General features: G+C 41.8%; 3 protein-coding genes across 9 annotated transcripts; 1 reads left to right on the forward strand and 2 right to left on the reverse strand.

The window, feature by feature from the left end:
* Positions 1–440: 440 nt before the first annotated feature.
* LOC144708892 (RNA-binding (RRM/RBD/RNP motifs) family protein) lies at positions 441–3,298 on the reverse strand. 3 transcript variants are annotated; one of them, XM_078582348.1, is made up of 6 exons: positions 3,128–3,298; positions 1,879–1,947; positions 1,668–1,774; positions 1,426–1,547; positions 881–1,010; positions 659–797 (listed from the first exon to the last, which is right to left on the reverse strand). In XM_078582348.1, exons 1-5 carry the CDS (start codon positions 3,264–3,266, stop codon positions 920–922), a joined length of 528 nt encoding a protein of 175 aa, XP_078438474.1. In that variant the 5' UTR covers positions 3,267–3,298; the 3' UTR covers positions 659–797; positions 881–919. The 3 variants fall into 3 exon arrangements, with proteins under 3 accessions (XP_078438473.1, XP_078438474.1, XP_078438475.1); XM_078582347.1 differs by lacking the exon at positions 1,426–1,547 and having other exon boundaries at positions 441–797; XM_078582349.1 differs by lacking the exons at positions 659–797; positions 881–1,010 and having other exon boundaries at positions 1,333–1,547.
* A 3,383-nt stretch (positions 3,299–6,681) lies between these two features.
* On the forward strand, positions 6,682–11,166 carry URED (urease accessory protein D). 4 transcript variants are annotated; one of them, XM_078581778.1, is made up of 9 exons: positions 6,682–6,829; positions 6,925–6,990; positions 7,732–7,806; positions 8,210–8,254; positions 8,564–8,797; positions 9,212–9,312; positions 9,400–9,550; positions 9,700–9,793; positions 10,984–11,166. In XM_078581778.1, exons 1-9 carry the CDS (start codon positions 6,728–6,730, stop codon positions 11,139–11,141), a joined length of 1,026 nt encoding a protein of 341 aa, XP_078437904.1. In that variant the 5' UTR covers positions 6,682–6,727; the 3' UTR covers positions 11,142–11,166. The 4 variants fall into 4 exon arrangements, with proteins under 4 accessions (XP_078437904.1, XP_078437905.1, XP_078437906.1 ...); XM_078581779.1 differs by having other exon boundaries at positions 9,227–9,312; XM_078581780.1 differs by lacking the exon at positions 10,984–11,166 and adding an exon at positions 10,434–10,930.
* Positions 11,160–17,762, reverse strand: LOC144708453 (thioredoxin O2, mitochondrial-like). Of its 2 annotated transcripts, XM_078581782.1 has the most exons (6): positions 17,473–17,758; positions 17,324–17,389; positions 17,155–17,205; positions 16,220–16,299; positions 11,710–11,754; positions 11,160–11,409 (listed from the first exon to the last, which is right to left on the reverse strand). In XM_078581782.1, exons 1-6 carry the CDS (start codon positions 17,699–17,701, stop codon positions 11,311–11,313), a joined length of 570 nt encoding a protein of 189 aa, XP_078437908.1. In that variant the 5' UTR covers positions 17,702–17,758; the 3' UTR covers positions 11,160–11,310. The 2 variants fall into 2 exon arrangements, with proteins under 2 accessions (XP_078437908.1, XP_078437909.1); XM_078581783.1 differs by lacking the exons at positions 11,160–11,409; positions 11,710–11,754 and adding an exon at positions 12,142–12,636 and having other exon boundaries at positions 17,473–17,762.
* Positions 17,763–19,646: the final 1,884 nt, after the last annotated feature.

Below are 19,646 nucleotides of genomic sequence, written 5' to 3' on the forward strand. Positions count from 1 at the left end.
CGACAAATTAAAATTAACACCGCAATTTGCCTCCATCACTGACGTCGACCCGTGCTGACGCAGAGATGGTCCCCCATCACAGAACTAGTCTGCTATTCAGATAAGGTTTAGGTCTTTGCAAAAAACCGGTATCGGACCGGAACCTTCTGATAAGAACCTTGATCTAGATTTGTACCGGGAGGGGAATATTGGGCGAGGCAACGTAGAAGTTCTCGAGGTCGGAGAGTAGGAACGGGAATGACAAGAGGGGTCGAACATAGTAGGTAGGAATCAGTGAAGATTTGATGATCACGGGGACGAGGATCGTCGTAGACTAGAAGAGAACCGAACGACAAGGGTAGGGATCGGATCGGAGGAGAGCCGGCTGAAGATCCGGTGGGACGATCACAGGGATAGGGGATTGTTGGACGGTCAAAGGGGGGAAACCGAGACAGGGAGGATTGAGAAAGTGAGCCAAGAGGCAAATCTTACCTTAAGTCTTGACTGCCCTCCTCAAGGGAGGGCTACACATATTTATAAGAAAATGAAGCAATCTACCCTAAACATGAGATGGCTAAAGTGCCCCTAGTGGGCTAAAATGCCTAATCCTCCAGGACGGGTAGAGGATTGTATAATCCTCCAGGACGGGGATGCTGGATGTTTTGGGATACTTTTCGTCCCGTCCCACGTTCCTTTTCTGGTTCGTCTAAAACTGTCCCGTCCAAAACCTTCCCGTCTGTTAACCACCCCGTCGGGAACGGATGGACCCCTGGCATCCTTATTCAGCATGGCATCGAGAATGGAAACCGATTGATGTTCTGATTCATACAAGTTTCAATGTTTAAGAAAAAAATCATAAAAACAAAATTTTAATGCATTCGTCATATATCCCGTCCAATACCTGCGGATGGGATGGTTTTCTGGTCCCGAGATGAAAAAATCATCCTATCCTTCTTCCAGCGGGAATATCGCATCCGACATCTGAGGCCCAGGAGAAACCCTTTTTCATAACCTGGACAAAAGAAACCATCCTGTCCACGTTCGTGCATAATACCCATGAGCACGTGGTCTCTCCTGTGAGTGCGAATAAACGGGTGTCGCCAAAAATCTACAACAACAGATGGGTTTTTCCACAAAACTCGACCAGAACCTCGAGTTTTGTAGAACTTCCACAAATAACCTCAAGTTCATCTCTTTCTTCCAAAAAATATAAACTCAAGTCCAGGAATGGCCAGTTTTTTACTATATTTTCTGAATTTTTAGAAATAAATATAATCACGGAGTTCTTGATCGCAGCCTTTTATAGGCCTCCAGGAAACAAGCACAAGAATTTTACTTCTCCGAAGCCAAATAAAGGAAAAAATTGAGCGGATAAAATGAATAAACCTTCTCAAGTTTGCTAGAAAGAGAAATAATTAATTAAAATTAATAGCTTTATCAAGTTACTTGTTTTTCTTGGTATCCGAGGAGGATTTCTGAAAAGGAGGCCCTGATGTGATAGGGTAGAAGGAGGACTTCTTACGGGAAGGCTTGGCTAATTCAACCATCAGGATCCTTCCATCCATTATCTACATTCAGGAAATAAGTTTTAATTCACAAAATCTAGATCCCATTGAATCTGATGAACAAGTTCAATATATTAAAGCAGATTTTGATGATAAAAAAAGATTTAAGAATTTTTAAATGACCTTGCCATCCATTTGCTCAAGCGCAACCACTGCCTCCTCTTGAGAATAATATTGCACGAAGGCAAAGCCCTTGGGCTTCTTTGTCGCCTCGTCGATGGGGATTTGGACTGCCAGAAAATATTTTAAAGAAAAGTGAAAGCAGAAACATCATTATTATTTATGATTATTGCTGTTTGTGTTCGAATCATGTTTAGTGGAAGATAAATCTGACCTTCTGCTATCTTTCCGAAATCTGAGAATGAGTTTTTCAGCCGGGCTTCATTTGTAGCGTATGAAAGATCTGCAAGAAAGGCGCGATTAAGATGCAGATTACACTATTTTCTTCAAAATCAATGTTCATGGCTCAAATGTTGAGCTTTTTCTCTCATAGCCCATGAAGTTAAGAGACAATGAGCTATTAAAAATAATTATTGAAGGTGTCCTTTAAGAGTTCTGAATGTTTGATCGCCCTCTTTTTAAGAGCGAAATGATCAGTCTAGAGTAATGTATACCCTAATTACATCAAGAAACGTTTAGATCAATATTGGGTATGTATCACATTTCAAGAGAAAATTTCTTCACAATCACTATAGAGAGCTTTGATCACCGAGAATAATGACTATGCTTTGGAGAATTTCATCGAGGATTTCACCAAGAAAAAAAGATGATTCTGAGGACTAAATCGAATAAGCAGAACTAGTAAAGATTTTGAACGAATGAATACGATGGAAAATTGTGGTGATGATCCGCATTTTCTATTAACATGATGTTCTTCCTGATGGAATTCCAAAGTGACGGTTCATTCCTGATAACGCTCACAAGGAATACGCATGATGTTAATGGAATTTGAAAGTTTCGTATCATTCCTGATAAGGCTCACTCAAGGAATATGCATGATGTTAATGGAATTTGAAAGTTTCGTAACATTCCTGATAAGGCTCACTCAAGGAATATGCATGATGTTCTTCCTGATGGAATTTCAAAGCGGCAGATCATTCCTTATAGTTTGTTCAACTAATATGTTTCCGTCAACATAAACAGCGTCACAGACAAATGAAGCTAAGATTTACAAACTCTCCTTAGAGAATTTCCCATCCTCCTAACCCTAGAACTCATGAATTCGGGAAGATGGCATCTCTGAAAATCGAACTTCTCGTCTTATGCGCAGTTTTCTCAATAGCTCATACGAAAATTACTCAAAAAGATCCCACATGCCGGATGGAACTCGAAGAAAAACCAGTTTCTCATCGTGATTGAACTCCAAAGGTAGTCTGTAATTCCCCAAACTACAAGATTTGCGCAGCAGAGATAGTTCCACGACCATAAAAAAGCTTCACTGACAAATGAAGCTAAAATTCACATACTCTAGCTTCATAAATTCCGCATCCGATCAAATACAAAACTCCGCGAGAGAATAAACAACCGAAAACCAAAAATCTCGCCTAATCCACAGTTTTCTCGATAGTTCTTTCGACGCTTACTTCTGATGAAGATCCTGCTCGCCGGAGGAAATTCCTTCGCGCCGAAGGCTTTGGTAAATCTCGCACTCGCCACAGTCTGAGAGGCGAACGCCGATGAAGACGAACTCGTCGAGACGATCGCTTGCGCTGCTACGAACATTTCTTCTGTTCTAGAGAAGAAGAAGAAGGGAGGTAAACAGGGAAGAAGAAGAGCCGACTATTTATACTGTCCGGCTTTAGACGTCATTTGGACGGATGACGTTTGGTGCTGAACGTCATCCATGTCGTTCACTTCCTAGTTCCTATCCAAGTGCCGGTATTGACATATAGTGCAGGGACGCGGACAGGACGGGAATTTCGTCCCAAGCAAATCGTCCCATCCCAGGGTTCGGACGATTGACGAGAGTCTAGGGATCGGCAAACGTCATCCGTCTCGTCACACGTCACCGTGACGGACACGTGACGGTGATGGTGACGGAATGCATGGGGCGTGATAGTGACGGTGACGCGTGACGGGCTGTGCGTGACGGTGACGTGACGGTGACGGGATACCCCGGACAGGTGACGTGACGACTGGTTCGTCACGGATGACGGCCGTGATGGATTAACATAAAAAAATAAATATTATAACTAATAACATAGTAAAATAAATAATATTATGCTTCGACTATGTTTATTAACATAATAAAAATAAATATTATTATTTTCATCACCGGTGACGGTGACGCCGTCACCGTGACGGTGACGTGACGGAACAAGGATACATGGACGCGTGACAGGGTACGTGATGGATTTTTTTGAAAATACTCGAACGCGTGACGTAAGGGTGACATGACGAACATTTCGTCACGTCACCGTTCGTCAAGGGTCGTCTTCTATCCCGTCACGTCACAGGCGTCACGTCCCGGACGGGACGAAGAATTGTCTGCCTGTCGCCAGACGGGATGATTTTTTCTTCCATGGATGAAACAAACGTCAAGTCTGGGGCCTTGGACGGTGGACAGGACGGTTTTTTCATCCTACGAGAGTCATGTATCCGGCAGAGAGCTCCAGCTGAAATTCGACACATTCTGTGCCACGTGTCAAATTCCAAGTGGTCTAATGCACTGCTCTGTCCCGGACGTGGGACGGGACGAAAATGTCATGGACGGGACGTTTTTGGATGGGACAAGACGTGGTCGAAAATATTAGGGATGGGACAAACTCTGGACGGGACGATTCGGACAAACTTTTGAAAATTGGGACGTCGGGCAGGACGATCCTATCCCTATCCTGGACAATCGTGCGCTATAGGTACTGGTAGTCCTAATCTTTACAGACAGGTATATTTCAACCAGCGTAGATAGTGCTCAGATCGTTACGCCTTTCACGAGAGTTGGAACTTGCCAGGGAGACGGTGATGTGATCTATCCATTATCGGATCTTGTGTCAAGATCTGCTAATCCAATCGCACTCACCCGAACATTTTGATTATCAGGAACATTAAGTAATAACATCATGACAAGCTCATACAAAAACAACACTATATAAAGTCGACATTAGTGACATTAAAATCTGAAAATTCAAATTTAGATATACTCTTAGTGAGTCATTAGGCGTTGATTGCGAGGGGACACTTGGGATTGCCCATTGGACACCACTTGGCTTCGCCTTGTGGCTTGAGCCACGTCAGCAGCCATGGTCCAATATGATCTGCACAGGGGATTTTCTTGACCTACATAATGATTATTTTTTGTGATGGACCTTGGGTGTCATGCAGCTAAATTCCTGAGGGTTGGGATTGTAATTTAGCAGTGTGCTGGTTGTTACAATGCACAATTCAAGTAGCCTTCACGAACACCTAGTACTGATATCTGTGATCGGCATCCAATCTCAGCATCGGGACGGACAAACCCTAACCTCTACTTAGACATCTATATAAGCTTCCAACAATCATCCACTCATCTTCTGTTGATCTCCCCAGCTGAACATTGTCTGTTTTAGGGAGAAATAGACCGAGTTGAGTATTACAGTGTCTATAGTACGGCTAGTTGAAAAGAACGGCTCGGACGTGATGTGACAGGTGAGAGTTGGTGACAGATGAGAGCGTGACATCGAGTTCATAACATCTCCCCTCCCCTCACGCGTCCCAGGTTTTTTTACAAAACCCGCCACTTTTTTGTCCTGTCACATGTCATGGGCTCGCTCGTCCCGTCCTCATCCCATCACCGGACATCATCCCTGTCATAGGGGACGAAAGAACACATGAAAGTTTTATTTTCTTACAGATCTCTCTCTCTCTCTCTCTCTCTCTCTCTCTCTCTCTCTCTCTCTCTCTCTCTCTCTCTCTCTCTCTCTCTCTCTGTCTCTGTGACAGTTACAATTCTGGATCGTCCGGGACGTGGATGATGGACAGGATGGAATGAAGATCGTCCCGTCGGACGTCCGGATATTTCGACTTCGGCCAAACTGTCCCATCCAGGGATTCGTCCATTCAAGAAAAAATCATCCGCGTCCCGACTTTGCCAGTTTGGTCCCGTCAGGAGAAAAACCGTCCAGTCCCTCGTCCCAGACGACAAAATCAGGTTTTAAAATTTTAATATACTATTGTAAGTTTTTAGGGCAATATGGAGGAGAGAGAAAACAGTGGGACATGTACAATTACTTTTGGGTGGGATCAGTTTCAGCGCGCGAAAAAAAATGGGGACTTTGATGCAAAATGTCAAGGAATTGATTAAGCGATGCCACCTGTAAGATCTCAACCATCGGAAGCAAATCAGACAGATTTTCTTGCATCCTTTACCGTCCATCGTCCGAGACCTTCGAACGGGACGGTTTTTTTGTCCAACGATAGGAAAACCGTCCTGTCTGTTCGTCCCAGGACGAATTTCCATCCCAGACTTCATCCAATCTCGCGAACGGAACAATTTTTCGTCCTGGGATGAAAAAACTGTCCCGTCCGCATCCCTGCACCTTATAAGTAGTATAGTGCAGGGACACGGATGAGACAATTTTTTCGTCCTCGGACGAAAAAATCGTCCCATCCATCCGAGGATACCGGACTAATTTCGCGACAAAATTCGTCCTTGGGACCATTGGATGGGACAGTTTTTGTCCCGTGGGACGAAAAAATTGTCCTTGCGGAGGAAAATGGACGGACGAATCTGGATGGAAACTGCTGGATTCACATCCGACGGTTGAGATGTTGCCACGTCGGATGTTGACAATTTGCATCAAAAGTCCCTGTATTTTAAGCTATATTAGTATATTAAAAATTTTAAATGTATTTTTTCGTCCGGGATGAATTTTGGGACGAAAATTTGTCTCGGGAGGACTGGACGGGACGAAAAACCGTCCGGAGATTATTGGACGGGATGGTCTTTTTGTCGGTGGACGAAAAACCGTCCCGTCCTTTGTCTCTGAGCTAACATCGGACGTAGGGCGGGACGAGATTCGTCCCGTCTCGTCCTTCGTCCACGTCCGGGACGATCCGGAACCATAATTAGTGACAGTGAGTTGTCTGGATGACGCTTGGGGACTCGTCATCCGTCAACGAAAACGGTTACGGTCAAACCCCGAGCGGACCTATAAAACCTTCCAACGACCTTCAGCTACTCCGCGGTAGATCTCCTCGGCTGGAAGATGGAGACGACGGGGTTGTTGGAGGTGAAGGCCGTCGGGGGAAGATCGACGGTCGCTCGCTGCTTCGCCAAGTATCCTCTCAAGTTTCTTGTCCCTCGGAAGGTACTCTTTTCTTCGTTTTCTGCGCGATCTGACGTGATTGATCGGTCGTCGATCGGAAATTTGTGAAAACTTTCTTTGATCGGGGGAATTCGCAGGCCGCCTGCTCCAAAGTCGACGCTGTCTGGATCTACGCGATTTCGTACGGCGGCGGAATTGTCTCGGTGAGTGTTCTATCCTGGAAACCGGAGATTTTAGGTGATTTTTTATGTGCTTTGAATTTCGATCGAGATTTTTATTAGAATTGATGATCAAGGTAAGTCCTCTGGCGTGGAAACCGGAAATTTAGGGGAATTTTTATCTTCCTTTCATTTCGATCGAGATTTCTCTCAGAATTGATGATCAAGGTAAGTCCTCTGGCCTGGAAATGAGAGATTTTTTGGAAATCTTTTCTCTGCTTTGCATTTCGATCGAGATTTCTCTTAGATTTGATGGTCTTGGTGAGTCCTCCCGTCTGGAAATCGGATATCAGAGTGAAAGTTTCAATTTGATTTGCTTCCGATCGAAATCTCTTATGTAAGTGATGATCGCGATGAATATTCTAGCAAGTGATGACAGCGGTGACTAATCTGGCCGAAAACTTGAGACTAGCGGGAATTTTTTTTACCTGCTTTGCTTCTGATCGAGATCTCTCATAGAAGAAATCTATCCTGATGGGTGTGATGATCGAGATCTGTCATAGGTGTGATGATCGAGGTGAGTAATCTAGCCGAGAAACCGGAAATTAGGGGGGATATTTTCGATCTGATTTGAAAAATGATGATCGTGATCAGCCTTTTAGCCTGTAAACTGGACTTTAGAGAAATTTTCGATCTCCTTTGCTTCTGATCGATATCTCTCATAAAAGTGATGAACGCAATTAAACTGAAGAAAATGCTGATGGATTTTTTAAACCCCTCGTATAGGGAGACTGCATCAAATGCGAAATTAACGTCGCCGACGGATGCACAGCCGTCTTCACCACCCAGGCTTCAACCAAGGTTTCATTTGCTATATCTCCTTGCATCTTTCTCTCATCTTCAGATTTCGGAATCTCAGTCTTTTTTCATCCAATTGCAACACTTGTTCGCTGACATCTTTTGGATGATCTCGTCCTACAATTGGGGTTTCAAATTAAGCAGGATCAAAGCAAGAACGAAGTCTTCTTCTCCAATTTAAACATGCCAGAATACGTAGCAATCATAAGATAAAACAGAGCGATTATACTTCAAGAACTAATCAGATAATCGTGTCGAATATCCCTCTCTCGTCGATTGTTCATCCCAATTTCTTCAGATTCCGCAGTTTTCATACTCGGCTGTAATCATTTTTCTGCAATCGTTGCCTTCATCCTTTATATTTAAAATTTTCATCTTAAAAACATTATTCTTTGTCTCTCTTCAGGTCTACAAATCCAAAAGATTGGAGTGTTCGGTGCAAGTACTGGAGGTACTCTCCCTTCTAGGATTTGGCTTTACAAATGGGCAATGACGATGACGATGAGGAATCGTCATCCCCACATGTCAGAATCATCTGACAAAGAATTCATCATCGTCTCGTTGTCGTCTCATCATTATCTCCTCATTAGTTCCATAATTAAAATGCTATCATCCTTGGATGATAGCAATGATGATGATGATGATGATGATGATGGCTGCTAATTCGTCATCGCCGGTCAACCCTATACATTTGAAATGAAATTCTTCCCCCTCTTTGAAAACTTTTCTCTGATTCAAGCTCAGATATTATGATCAGTAGGCCAGGATCGGGAGAGGATCTCTGTTGGCCCTTGTTCCTCATCCTGTGACCTGCTTCTCCACCGCAAGATACTGCCAGACCCAGTTGTTCAACATCGACGTTGACTCAAATCTCCTCCTCGTTGACTGGTTGACCAGTGGGCGACGCGAGAGCGGGGAGAAGTGGGACTTTGACTTCTACAAGAGCACAAACAATGTCTTCCTCCAAGACGGTCAACCCCTTTTTCTAGATTCGGTAAACTCCCCGTTGTCCGTACCATCTTTTGTTTATCTTTGCGCAGTAAATAAACTCAGGATAAATTAATAAATATAAAAATTACATTTTAAATTGGACCAGATTCTGAAAATTTTAAGATACCAAAACAAATTTAGTTTCTTTGACGTAATTTCGATCATGTAATTTTTTGTTTTCCCCAACTTAATGTTTTAAATTTTGTGAACGATAATTCAAACAATTAATCGAACATTTTTATTTTAAAATTAAAATGAAAGTGAAAATTCCATCTTGATAAGATACTAAAACAAGTTTAATTTCTTGTTCATAATTCACGTGTAATTTTTATTTACCCTACCTCAATTTTTTTAGTAAACTATTGAATTCCAATTCAAAAGGGAACTCAACAGATGCCCACCAATGCGTACGTGACAGGTGTTCTTGACGCAGGTGCTCCTTCAGCAGGAAGGAGGAAAGTTGGGTATCGCGGAGAGGATGCAAGACTACCAGGTCATCGCTATGGTCGTACTTATAGGGTATTGGGCTCATCAACCAAAGTATTTCATTATCTGGATAAAATATCATTTTTCTTTGATTTTAGGGTAAAACATGTTTTTTCTCAGGCCCAAGCTAACGGACATACAAGGCCAACTCCAAGAGGAAGTGAAGAATTACATGTCTGAGTACTTTCGATATCCGAATCGAATTGGACGGTCAAAGAATGTTCCAGAAAAACCTCCCTTGGTTGCATCTTGCAGTTCTTTTGGTCACAAGGTCAGATAAATTAAAATTTATTTTAAACCCAAGTTAGTTACATTCTTTTCAATTCAGTTGAGAAAATAATTTTGGAAAATAAAATTCACTGCTCCTCCAATTAACTAAGAAAATTCCATATTTTAAAATATATTTTACTATTGGGGTAGGGTGTCGGCATGGTGGTGAGGATAGCGGCGTTGACTACTGAGTTAGTCTATGAGTTCCTCAGATTACACCTCGCCGGCATGGAGCAGCTCCTAGGTGCGCCTATTTATGGTTGACTTTCATTTAAGATTTTTTTAAAAACTTTGCATTAATATCTAGAGGGAAATAATATATGGTTATTTCTTCTGGGTTTTTAAGACAAACAATTCTTCATTGTTTGCCATCTAGTGTGTAGAGACGTTTCACGCTTTTAATAAATTAATAGTTTCAGTTTGTTGCACTTTCCTTGTCATGTCGTATTATCAGTGGTCCATGAAAAGAGTAATGAAGATATTTGCAGGAAAATTTTCGATATTCTTTCTTTCAGGTGAGTTTACAATCTGAAGTCTTACCTGTTTGTTGAACTATAAATCTACGTTTTGATTGCTTGCTCATGGTGGAAGAAACTTAGATTTCATGAATTGTCTCTTCTTTTCTATATCATGAAACATTGAATAATCTTCAATTTAGTCTTAAATGGATGAGGTGGACTTTCAAAACACAAGTCCGGAAGGGAGAAGACGAAAGTTGGTATAAATTGTGAAATTCTTTTCACAATTTCAAATAGAAATAAAGCTTGAAGGTCTGTAGTAGTGAGTTTCTCAGACATGATAGTTCCTTGAGAAACAGTTTATCTTAGAAAGTTATGTCATAGTCATAGATTAAATTAGCTAACTTGGAGTTTTTTAAGGGCTAGAGGAAAATGAAAGCCTTGGAGACATATGTCATCGCATTGAGAACCGAGTCAGAGGGATCAAAAACCGGTAATTCGTATAGAGCCACTAAACCGGAGATCCGGGATAGAGGGTGAGAGGGCGAGAGGGCGAGAGCGAGAGGAAGACAGAATGATAATATAATATTGTATGATATAGCAATACGGTCGGTCTTCAGTCCAGACCTGGATCGAAACTTTCGGTCAGCCCCAAAAAGGCTGACCTAACTTTGGTCAGACCGAGTCCTTCCCTAAACATATCCATTTGTTTGTTAACGGTTGCTTACGTGGCTTGTTTAATCAGACAATTTAAAGTTTAATCAGACAATTTAAATCGCCAGAAAATTAGGTTAAATCCTTCTTAAGGAGACAAAAGAAGAGAATCAACACAACTTAAAATCAGACAATTTAAAGTTTAATTAAAAAGTCATAAGAACAAACTATCAAGAAAAATATCTCATATAGTACAGATTAGCTATACTGATACTCCACGAACACATTTAACTCTATGATCCTGTATTTTTTTACCCAACAGCTATCCCTATACAAGCTGCCCTAGCAGGCTCCAACGCAGCAGACATCATTATGGACTGGCAGGAAGGGGATCAATCTAATCTAGGGAGACATACTAGTAGATCTACTAGTTTCCCAGTCTTGATTCTGACTTCTATTTTAAGCAAGTTCTATGTTTAAGTTAAACACTAAAAGGGATTGTCTTTAACCAAAAAAGCTAGCTCCATTGCTCATTTTCTTTGATTCTATTACATAAATAAGAAAACGATGGTCATGATAATGATGGTGAGAACATTGATCGGATATTAAATAAGTAAAATATCCGTTGCCATCTACCGTACCCGATGAACTACTTGAAAGACCTGTCCATGATTTCTTTGATTTTCTGAACATCTGCCCCGACCACTGTGCCAACTTGCTTCCCTCCGTTGAAAAAGTTAAGCGTTGGCTGCAGCCAAAAATTAATAAATAAATAATCAGCTGCGCTCAATGAAGAGAATAAGAGAGAGAGAGGGACAGGATCTCTTGAACAAAAAATAGAAAAAACAGATACTAACAGTTGAAGATTTGGAAAAGCTCTTAAAATCATCAAGTTAGAGAAAAGGAGTTAATTTTTAAAAAAAATAGCAAGGGGGTGCAACGAGAGAAATAGGTGATACAGCTTATTAATGTGAAAGAATCGTTGAGATTCTCCCAGGAAGACCCTTAAATCCATATTAAAGCCGACAGGTTATGCTTTTTTACGTACCACGGCCGAGATCCCAAGCTCACTCAATCTGTTCTGCATACCCTCCTGCAAAGAAATCAATATAACAGAAAATTAAAAGATAATTAAACACAAATCCTAGTATTCTACCCTTTAAAATAAATCCTAGTATACTACTTTTGGAAATTAAAGTTCAAGCCATCTAAATCATGGGCTGATCCAAAATTGAATCGCCAGTTTAAAGGGAACAAATTTTGAAAGGGCATTGTGAATGACCCAACAGTCAGAAAGTGATTTGATCAAATGATTCAATCGATCTGGAGGGTCGGACCATGATTGCCTATGGTGATCCAATCCAAACCCTCAACCTGTTTGCTGCTGGATTGTCATAGTGCTTAAATTATAAGATCTGATTACCAGTGTCCCATTAAGAGAAAATACGCTGATCATCTGATATAGATCTCAGATAATTCGTCAAGAAAACCCAGAAGAATTTGTATCAAGAACAGTTCCCAACGTCTCCAATAGGAATACAAGATCTTAGAGATTCAAGAGATGATCAAGAAGATCAGAAAAAGGAAAGAATAGATGGAAGGGTCTTTGGCCGCGTCGGCTCCCATCCCGCTTCTGGTGGAGGATCTCCCGGCAGTCACTCTCTCAAAAGATACTTGCCTCTTCTGCTTGAAGACATTTATTTATATAGGCGCTTTTTCCGCCCAAAGTTCAGCTGTTTGTTATACCTTTCTTGGGCGTTTCTTGTAGAAATGTGGAAGATCCGTAACAGCGTCCAACCAATAACTGCCACATGCCAAGGCCGGGACTGAACCCCGTGTCACAAATGCGACGGTCCGATGGAGGCACCACTGCTTGGTGTGGGGGGATTTAGCATATGACAGGTTGGTGTGGAAACAGGAGAGGAAGTTGAGAAGGGGCAGCAGCAATGGTGAAGGAGAGAGTAGGTCCATTTTCCTGTGGAGTGTAATCGTCAAAAGGTTTTAAAGTAGAATCATGAGGATAGGAACTCTGATGATGTTAATCTATACGACATGGGTAAACACCGTGAAATAATGGGGGAACAAAGATTTCGAAGAGGAAAAGAAGGGATGATGATGGAGCCAGATCGTTGAACTAGAGAAGGAAGATAAGGAGGGCATGAATGAGACATCTACAGCATGAAGTTTTAGTCGGAAGTGCTTTTATACCTTTTTTATTTCTTTATCCTTATTTGCCCTGCTAATTAGTCGCAATCCCATAGGCCCAATAACATGCGGGCCCACTTGTAATCCCATAAGTATGGGAAGACCTAAGAATGAACTTAGTCTCTTTTCTGTTTCTTTGAATCTCAGCTTGACTCGCCGCAAGAATGTAACGAGGGAGATCAGCAAACAATATGAAGGCAAAGAGAGTCAAATGCCAGAGAGACCTTGCAGCAATAAAAACTGGCGGTCTAAGCAAAAACCATATTCTGATCCAAGTCCTTAAGAAGTTGGTGACGGGAGAGGTAACGATCGTAGCTGAACACTACTGATACTGGCAACCATAAGAGAAGCACTGAAAACTATAGCAACTTTATCGATACTGGGATGGGCTGCGGGTCATAAAAAGATTAGAGTTGGGTGTGATATGAGAGGTGACACCGGAATCATAATCCAGGGAAAGATAAGTCTTACAAGATTGGGTAAAAAGAAGATCCCAAATGGAAGGACAGAAGGATTTTCTTCAGACTGGCAAAGATTAGAGTTGGGATGGGCTGCGGGTCATAAAAAGATTAGAGTTGGGTGTGATATGAGAGGTGACACCGGAATCATAATCCAGGGAAAGATAAGTCTTACAAGATTGGGTAAAAAGAAGATCCCAAATGGAAGGACAGAAGGATTTTCTTCAGACTGGCAAGCTCCTCTCAGAGCTTTCCAACTTCGGCAGGATGAGATAATGACGGCGTGGGATGAAGTGGTGTCAGGGTACCGGGGGTCTATGACCAGAGAGGATGAGTCGATAGCAATATGACCATGGTATTGAGTGATTTGACTAAAGAATTTTGGGTTTGCATCCTTTGTCTGACATGACTTCTTGCAGTGCCAGCAAACAGATTCGATATGGGAGCCTTGGACGATGGGTGGAATCCACGAGAAGACAAGGTCCCAGACTTCGGAGTGCCAGGGAAAGGGGTAGCCCTTGTGCTTCATATCCAGGGTATTGTCGCTGCCCCTCACCAGGAACTTGAGACTATTCTTCTTGGAATGGACATTGGAGAACACCTCAGTGAAGGCAAGGGCTTTTCCCTACCTGTGAGTTGCCTGCAGAGGGGATCATACTCAGGATTAATGAAGGTGAAGAGCCGCAGCTTCAACATGTACCTGAGACTCAATGAACCCGTAAACCAATCTGATGTCATGTTCACACAGTTCATTAGCAAACTCCGAGGCGGAATAGTTCCTTTAAGTTGAGGTGAGTAAGAGTTAATCAGCCCATAGAGAAGGGTGGTATCACACTTCTTGAACTTGGCCTTGAGAACAACCTCCCCAACTTCAGGGGCAGAGTCAATGTGAAGGAACTCCCTGTTTGTGTTGGGACGTATCCAGTACAGAAGCCACCAGAGAATGATACTCTCTTCCTTAAGGCCACCATTAGTACTCAGGGTTATCCTCCGGTGGAGCAGTTTTAGGCAGGTGCTTTACAACCTTCTCAGCATAACTTGGGCATTCTTCTTCCATTGGACAAGGTTTCATCCCCTAAACAGGTGATGGGTCGGGATCTATGGCGAATAGTGGTACCCTCGATCATCCGTGGAGGCTAAACCCCCAGCTGGAAGAAGATTATGATTAGGAGACACACCAGAGGAGTCCTGAGTCAAGAATAAGAGTGATTGCATGGTGCAATACCTGAAGAAAAAATTTCAAGTGCCTGGTAGGTGCCTGAGCATAAGATTAGTATAGAGGTCGCACCAATTGACAATTGGAACGCAAAATGATGGCTGGGACAATGTGGCAAGCATCTGGCAGGAGCCTGGATGGAAGCACATCAGCAAGATGGTCAATCAGCCAAAGTTCGATGAGTGTGGGCTACGGAACGGCACGTCTGGGACATGACACCCTGGACGTGACGGAACGGATGACGTTACATGACGGACGGTGACTTGACGAAAATTTCATCACGTCACCGTCACATCATGCGTCCCTGCATTTCTAAAAAAAAACCGTCACGTTGCCGACACGCGTCCCTCCAGCGGGCGTCCCGTCACGTTGCCGTCACGTGTCCCTCCAGCGGGCGTCCCGTCACGTCCCCGTCACTGGTGACGTAAAAAAAACCCTACTCTCTATATCTTGGTGCAAACCATTAGAAATCTCTCCGTTTCCAGCGACCCCTTTGAAATCTCCGGTTCCCAGCGACCCCTTTGAAATCTCTCCATTTTCAGGCGACCCAGTTGAAATCTCTCCAATTCCCAGAGACCCTTCTGAATTATCGCCGGCGGAAAAAGGGAAGAGGACGTCGAGGCCTCTGAAACGGAGGTGGAGGTGAAATCGTTTGGCGGAGGAGCAGTGGCGGGTGGTCTTCCGTGGCAATCGGCAGTGCCTTGGCCGGAACGAAGATGAAGAGGCCTGAACGAAGATGAAGATCGTGTAGCTTCCGTAGCTGACGAAGAGGAAGAGAGCGAGGACTGAAACGAGGATTCCGTTTAAGAAATAACGTCACGCCGTCATCCATGACGGCCGTTCCGTCACGTCACGCGTCCAGGGCATCCCGTCAACGTCACGTCCCTGTCACGCCCTCTTCGTCATCCGTCAAGTGGCGCGACTTTAGGAGCGGGAGCGAAGGGGCGAAGCGAATAAACGTTCTTCCAGAAGTAAAGACATAAGTTCTTGCAGAACCAATGACCATTGGATATGCTTCGAACCGTCACATACCCCTAAACACGTCACCGTCACGTCATCCGTCACGTTTCCGTGACGGTGACGTGTGACATGACGGATGATGCTTGACGAGCCCTAGTGTGGGCTAGTGCATGCACCAAACAGTGTGTTTGGGTCGGCATACACAAAAGGTGGTGTGTATGGCTTGCATGCGGGTCTGTGCGTGCAATTGAAGGCATTTATGGGTCAGCTGGCATGGTCATGTGCACCGGTCAATGTGCACACTGTTGACATATGTGGCTGGAAGCGTGGGAGACTGGTGTCGGGTACAAGTTGAGGCATGCTTTCATGAGAACGGAAACAGCTGCAGCAGCAGACTGCAGCGCACTGAGGTAACATGACTCCTATGGTTTTTATAAATGGTGAGGGAAGAGGAGGACAACAGTTCAGAATAACTCTGATACCATGTAGAAGCGTGCATTGAGGATGGAAGATCAACACCAGGAGGGACACCGCCAAGATAGGGGAGAAGGGAGAAGAGAAAATGAGGAAATGAAAGTCTAATGCTGGGCTGCAAAGCCCTCAGTATTAATACAGGAGTTAATCGCTAAATAAAAGGGAAGTTGACAAAAAAGGGGTAAACTACGTTCAACAGAAAGTATTATGAAAAAATAATTAATTGAAAAATAAAGGGTAAGTACCATATCAATGTCGATCTTATAGGTGACACAAGGTGGATACATCTTACTCAGTTGATTTACAACGGGAGATAAAAATTTACCTGCATGAAAGGAAAACACAGTTAAAGCTGATCAAGATTTTATGAATGCCCACATTCATAAATGTCAATATCAAGAAGATAAAAAGGTACCAATGAACAAATAATGCCCTGGAGCAGTATAAAAAATGTTTACTTTCTCAGTTTTCCATATTTTTCATATCATATCCTCATAATTTTTCTTCTCTCTATTCTCCTTTATCTTTTTTTTTTAACTATTTCTCCTTCATCTTGTTATTCTACACATGAAAAAAGCGATGCCAACTTACCAGAATAAAAAATTCAACCCAGATCATCTTATTCTTGGTTGGATTCAACTCAACACTGAAATTTAATTACTAGGTCTCCGACCGGAAACTAAAAATGTTGAATAAGCAATACCAAAGACGTTAGCATAAACTTCGATGCTCAATTGTTCAAAAAACATGCTCAATTATGTCATTCATTTGCAAAGAAAGAATATTTGTCATCAAAATGATGTCGCCTCGACGTAGAGACATTTCCTCAGAACAAGACACTGAAGAACAAAAAAAAGGATAAAATTGATTGTTATGCGTAGTTTAGTATTCAGTATGCAATGGATCCATTGGAGAAACGTGTACATTAAACAACTGGCACAGGTGCAGGTGTCTATACAGAGGAGACTGCAGTGAAAAAATCTTTGAAGTGTATCAGAATGACTTATGATGTGAGCACAGAGGCATTCACACAAAATGCAAGAAAAAGATAACATGAATAACACTTTCAAGTTTCACGTTGATTCGTTGTCATTTAAGGACCGAAAAAGAAAAAAATTCATCCATTGGACTATATAAAAAGACAATGATGACATAATTGTGCAATGGAACTGAAACTTACAGGGACCACACCATGCCGCAGAGAAGTAGAAAATCGCAGGCAGAGCACCCTCTGAAATCCCAATAAGGAATTCAAAACCAAATCCCAAGAAAGCTAAACAGACAATCTCGAAAAAAAATAAAAGAAAGAAGCCACAAGAAAGTGACCCTCTTCAATAATCATCATTTACCTTGGACCCTCTTCAATGATTTGTCAAAATCTTCTTCCGAACCGATGATGATGGCATCTTGGGAAGCTTCAGAAGGGCAAAACAACACATCAAAAGGGCAAATTTTAGGCAAATGGGTCGATCAAGAGCGAGATTTTGGACGAAATTACCGTCACTTCCGGAAGAGAAGCTTCGGCGGAAGAAGTGAAAAGGGGATGGCAGTGAAGAACCCGTCGACGGGGACGAGGCAAAGGTGGGCAGAGATTGTGTAGCTTCAGAGGAGGGGTTTGAAGGGGATGCGAGGTTGAAAGACGTCCAATGGCCGCCGTTCTGGCGGCGCTGCGCCATAGCCCGGAGGATGGAGGTCCGCAGCTGCGGCGGAACGCTTCTCGGCCCCATTCTCTCTCTCTCTCTCTCTCTCTCTCTCTCTCTCTCTCTCTCTCTCTCTCTCTCTCTCTCTCTCTCTCTCTCTCTCTCTATATATATATATATATATATATATATATATATACACACACATCTGTCTCTCTCTCTCTCTTTATGTACATCTGGGTATCTCTCTCTCTCTCTATATATATATATATATACTTCTCAGTATATCTCTCTCTCTCTTTATATACATCTGAGTATCTCTCTCTCTCTCTTTATATACATCTGGGTATCTCTCTCTCTCTCTTTATATACATCTGAGTATCTCTCTCTCTCTCTCTTTATATACATCTGGGTATCTCTCTCTCTCTTTATATACATCTGGGTATCTCTCTCTCTCTCGTTTTATATACATCTGAGTATCTCTCTCTCTCGTTTTATATACATCTGAGTATCTCTCTCTCTCTCTCTCTCTCTCTCTCTCTCTCTCTCTCTTTACATGGTAGCAGAAAGATGGATAGCATCTCTGTTTGCATATGTGTATATATATGATCACAGAAAGATGGATAGTATGTCTCTGTCTACATATATATACATATGTGTATCTCTCTATGTGTGTATATATGATAGCAGAAAGATGGATAGTGTCTCTCTCTACATATATACATTTGTGTATCTATCTCATGTGTGTATATATGATGGCAGAAAGATGGATAGTATCTCTCTCTACATATATATATATACTTATGTGTATATCTCCATGTGTGTATACATGGTAGCAAAAGGATGGATAGTATCTCTCTTTACATATGTGTATCTCTCTATGTGTGTATATATATGATATCAGAAAGATGGATAGTGTCTCTCTCTACATATATACATATGTGTATCTATCTAATGAGTGTATATATGATCGCAGAAAGATGGAAAGTATCTCTCTCAACATATATATATATATCAAATATATGTATGTGTATCTCTCTATTTATATATATATATGAGACCATAAAGATGGATTGTATGTCTCTCTACATATATATACATACATGTATCTCTCTATGTGTATATATGATACCAGAAGTGGGATATATCTCTATGTGTATCTCTCTCTACATATACATGTATATCTCACTGTGCATATATGATATCAGAAAGAGGGATAAATCTCTATGTCTCTCTCTCTCTCTCTCGCTCTCATGATATATTTACATATGCGTATCTCTATGTATATTTATGATATCAGAAAGAAGGATATATATCTATATGTATAATATACGTATATCTATCTCTCTCTACATATATATGTTTATCTCTTTGTGTATATATGATATTAGAAAAAGGGATAGACATCTATGTATATATTATGTGTATCTCTGTATCTCTTGCTCTCTACATTAATATACATAAGTGTATCTCTTTGTGTATATATGATGGCCGAAAGAGGGATATAACTCTATGTATATACCTTGTGTATCTCTCTATCTTTCTCTCTACACATATATACAAATGGGTATCTCTCTATGTGTGCATATACATGATATCAGAAACAGGGATATATCTACTTGCATATATAATGTGTATCTCTCTCTACATATATATACATATATGTCTTGCTATGTGTATATATGTGTATATATACCAGACAGTGTCCTCGTCACAGGGGAGGAAAGGACATCAAAATTTTATTTTTTTACAGGTATCTCTATCCTTCTACATATATATATACACATAAGTGTATTTCTCAATGGGTGTATTTATATGATATCAGAAAGAGGGATATATCTCATGTGTATATTATCTGTATCTCTATATCTCTCTTATGTTGCTCTCGTTCTCTCTCAATCTCTATAAATCTCTATCCCTCTCTATGTTTTTCTTCTCTATCTTCTATCTCAGTGCCTCTCTATCTTTCTCTACTCTCTCTCTCTATCTATCTCTGTCCCTCTCTATTTTTGCTTCTCTCTCTATCTGGATT

The sequence above is a fragment of the Wolffia australiana genome, chromosome 10 (genome assembly GCF_029677425.1).
Source record: "Wolffia australiana isolate 7733 chromosome 10, ASM2967742v1".
Classification (NCBI taxonomy): domain Eukaryota; kingdom Viridiplantae; phylum Streptophyta; class Magnoliopsida; order Alismatales; family Araceae; genus Wolffia; species Wolffia australiana.

Bases quoted from the DNA above. Each gene is read 5' to 3' on its own strand.
- LOC144708453 (XM_078581782.1), bottom strand. From the start codon at position 17,701: ATGGGGCCGAGAAGCGTTCCGCCGCAGCTGCGGACCTCCATCCTCCGG. The intron at 16,300-17,154 runs GTAAGTTTCAGT...CCTTTCATGCAG, and splicing joins TGCGGCATGGTGTGGTCCCT to GTAAATTTTTATCTCCCGTT. The intron at 11,410-11,709 runs GTACGTAAAAAA...TTTTGGCTGCAG, and splicing joins AGCTTGGGATCTCGGCCGTG to CCAACGCTTAACTTTTTCAA.
- LOC144708892 (XM_078582347.1), bottom strand. From the start codon at position 3,266: ATGTTCGTAGCAGCGCAAGCGATCGTCTCGACGAGTTCGTCTTCATCG. The intron at 1,775-1,878 runs GTCAGATTTATC...ATTTTCTGGCAG, and splicing joins TTTCGGAAAGATAGCAGAAG to TCCAAATCCCCATCGACGAG. The intron at 1,011-1,667 runs GTCATTTAAAAA...GAACGTGGACAG, and splicing joins TTGAGCAAATGGATGGCAAG to GATGGTTTCTTTTGTCCAGG.
- URED (XM_078581778.1), top strand. From the start codon at position 6,728: ATGGAGACGACGGGGTTGTTGGAGGTGAAGGCCGTCGGGGGAAGATCG. The intron at 7,807-8,209 runs GTTTCATTTGCT...GTCTCTCTTCAG, and splicing joins CCACCCAGGCTTCAACCAAG to GTCTACAAATCCAAAAGATT. The intron at 8,798-9,211 runs GTAAACTCCCCG...CGTACGTGACAG, and splicing joins AACCCCTTTTTCTAGATTCG to GTGTTCTTGACGCAGGTGCT.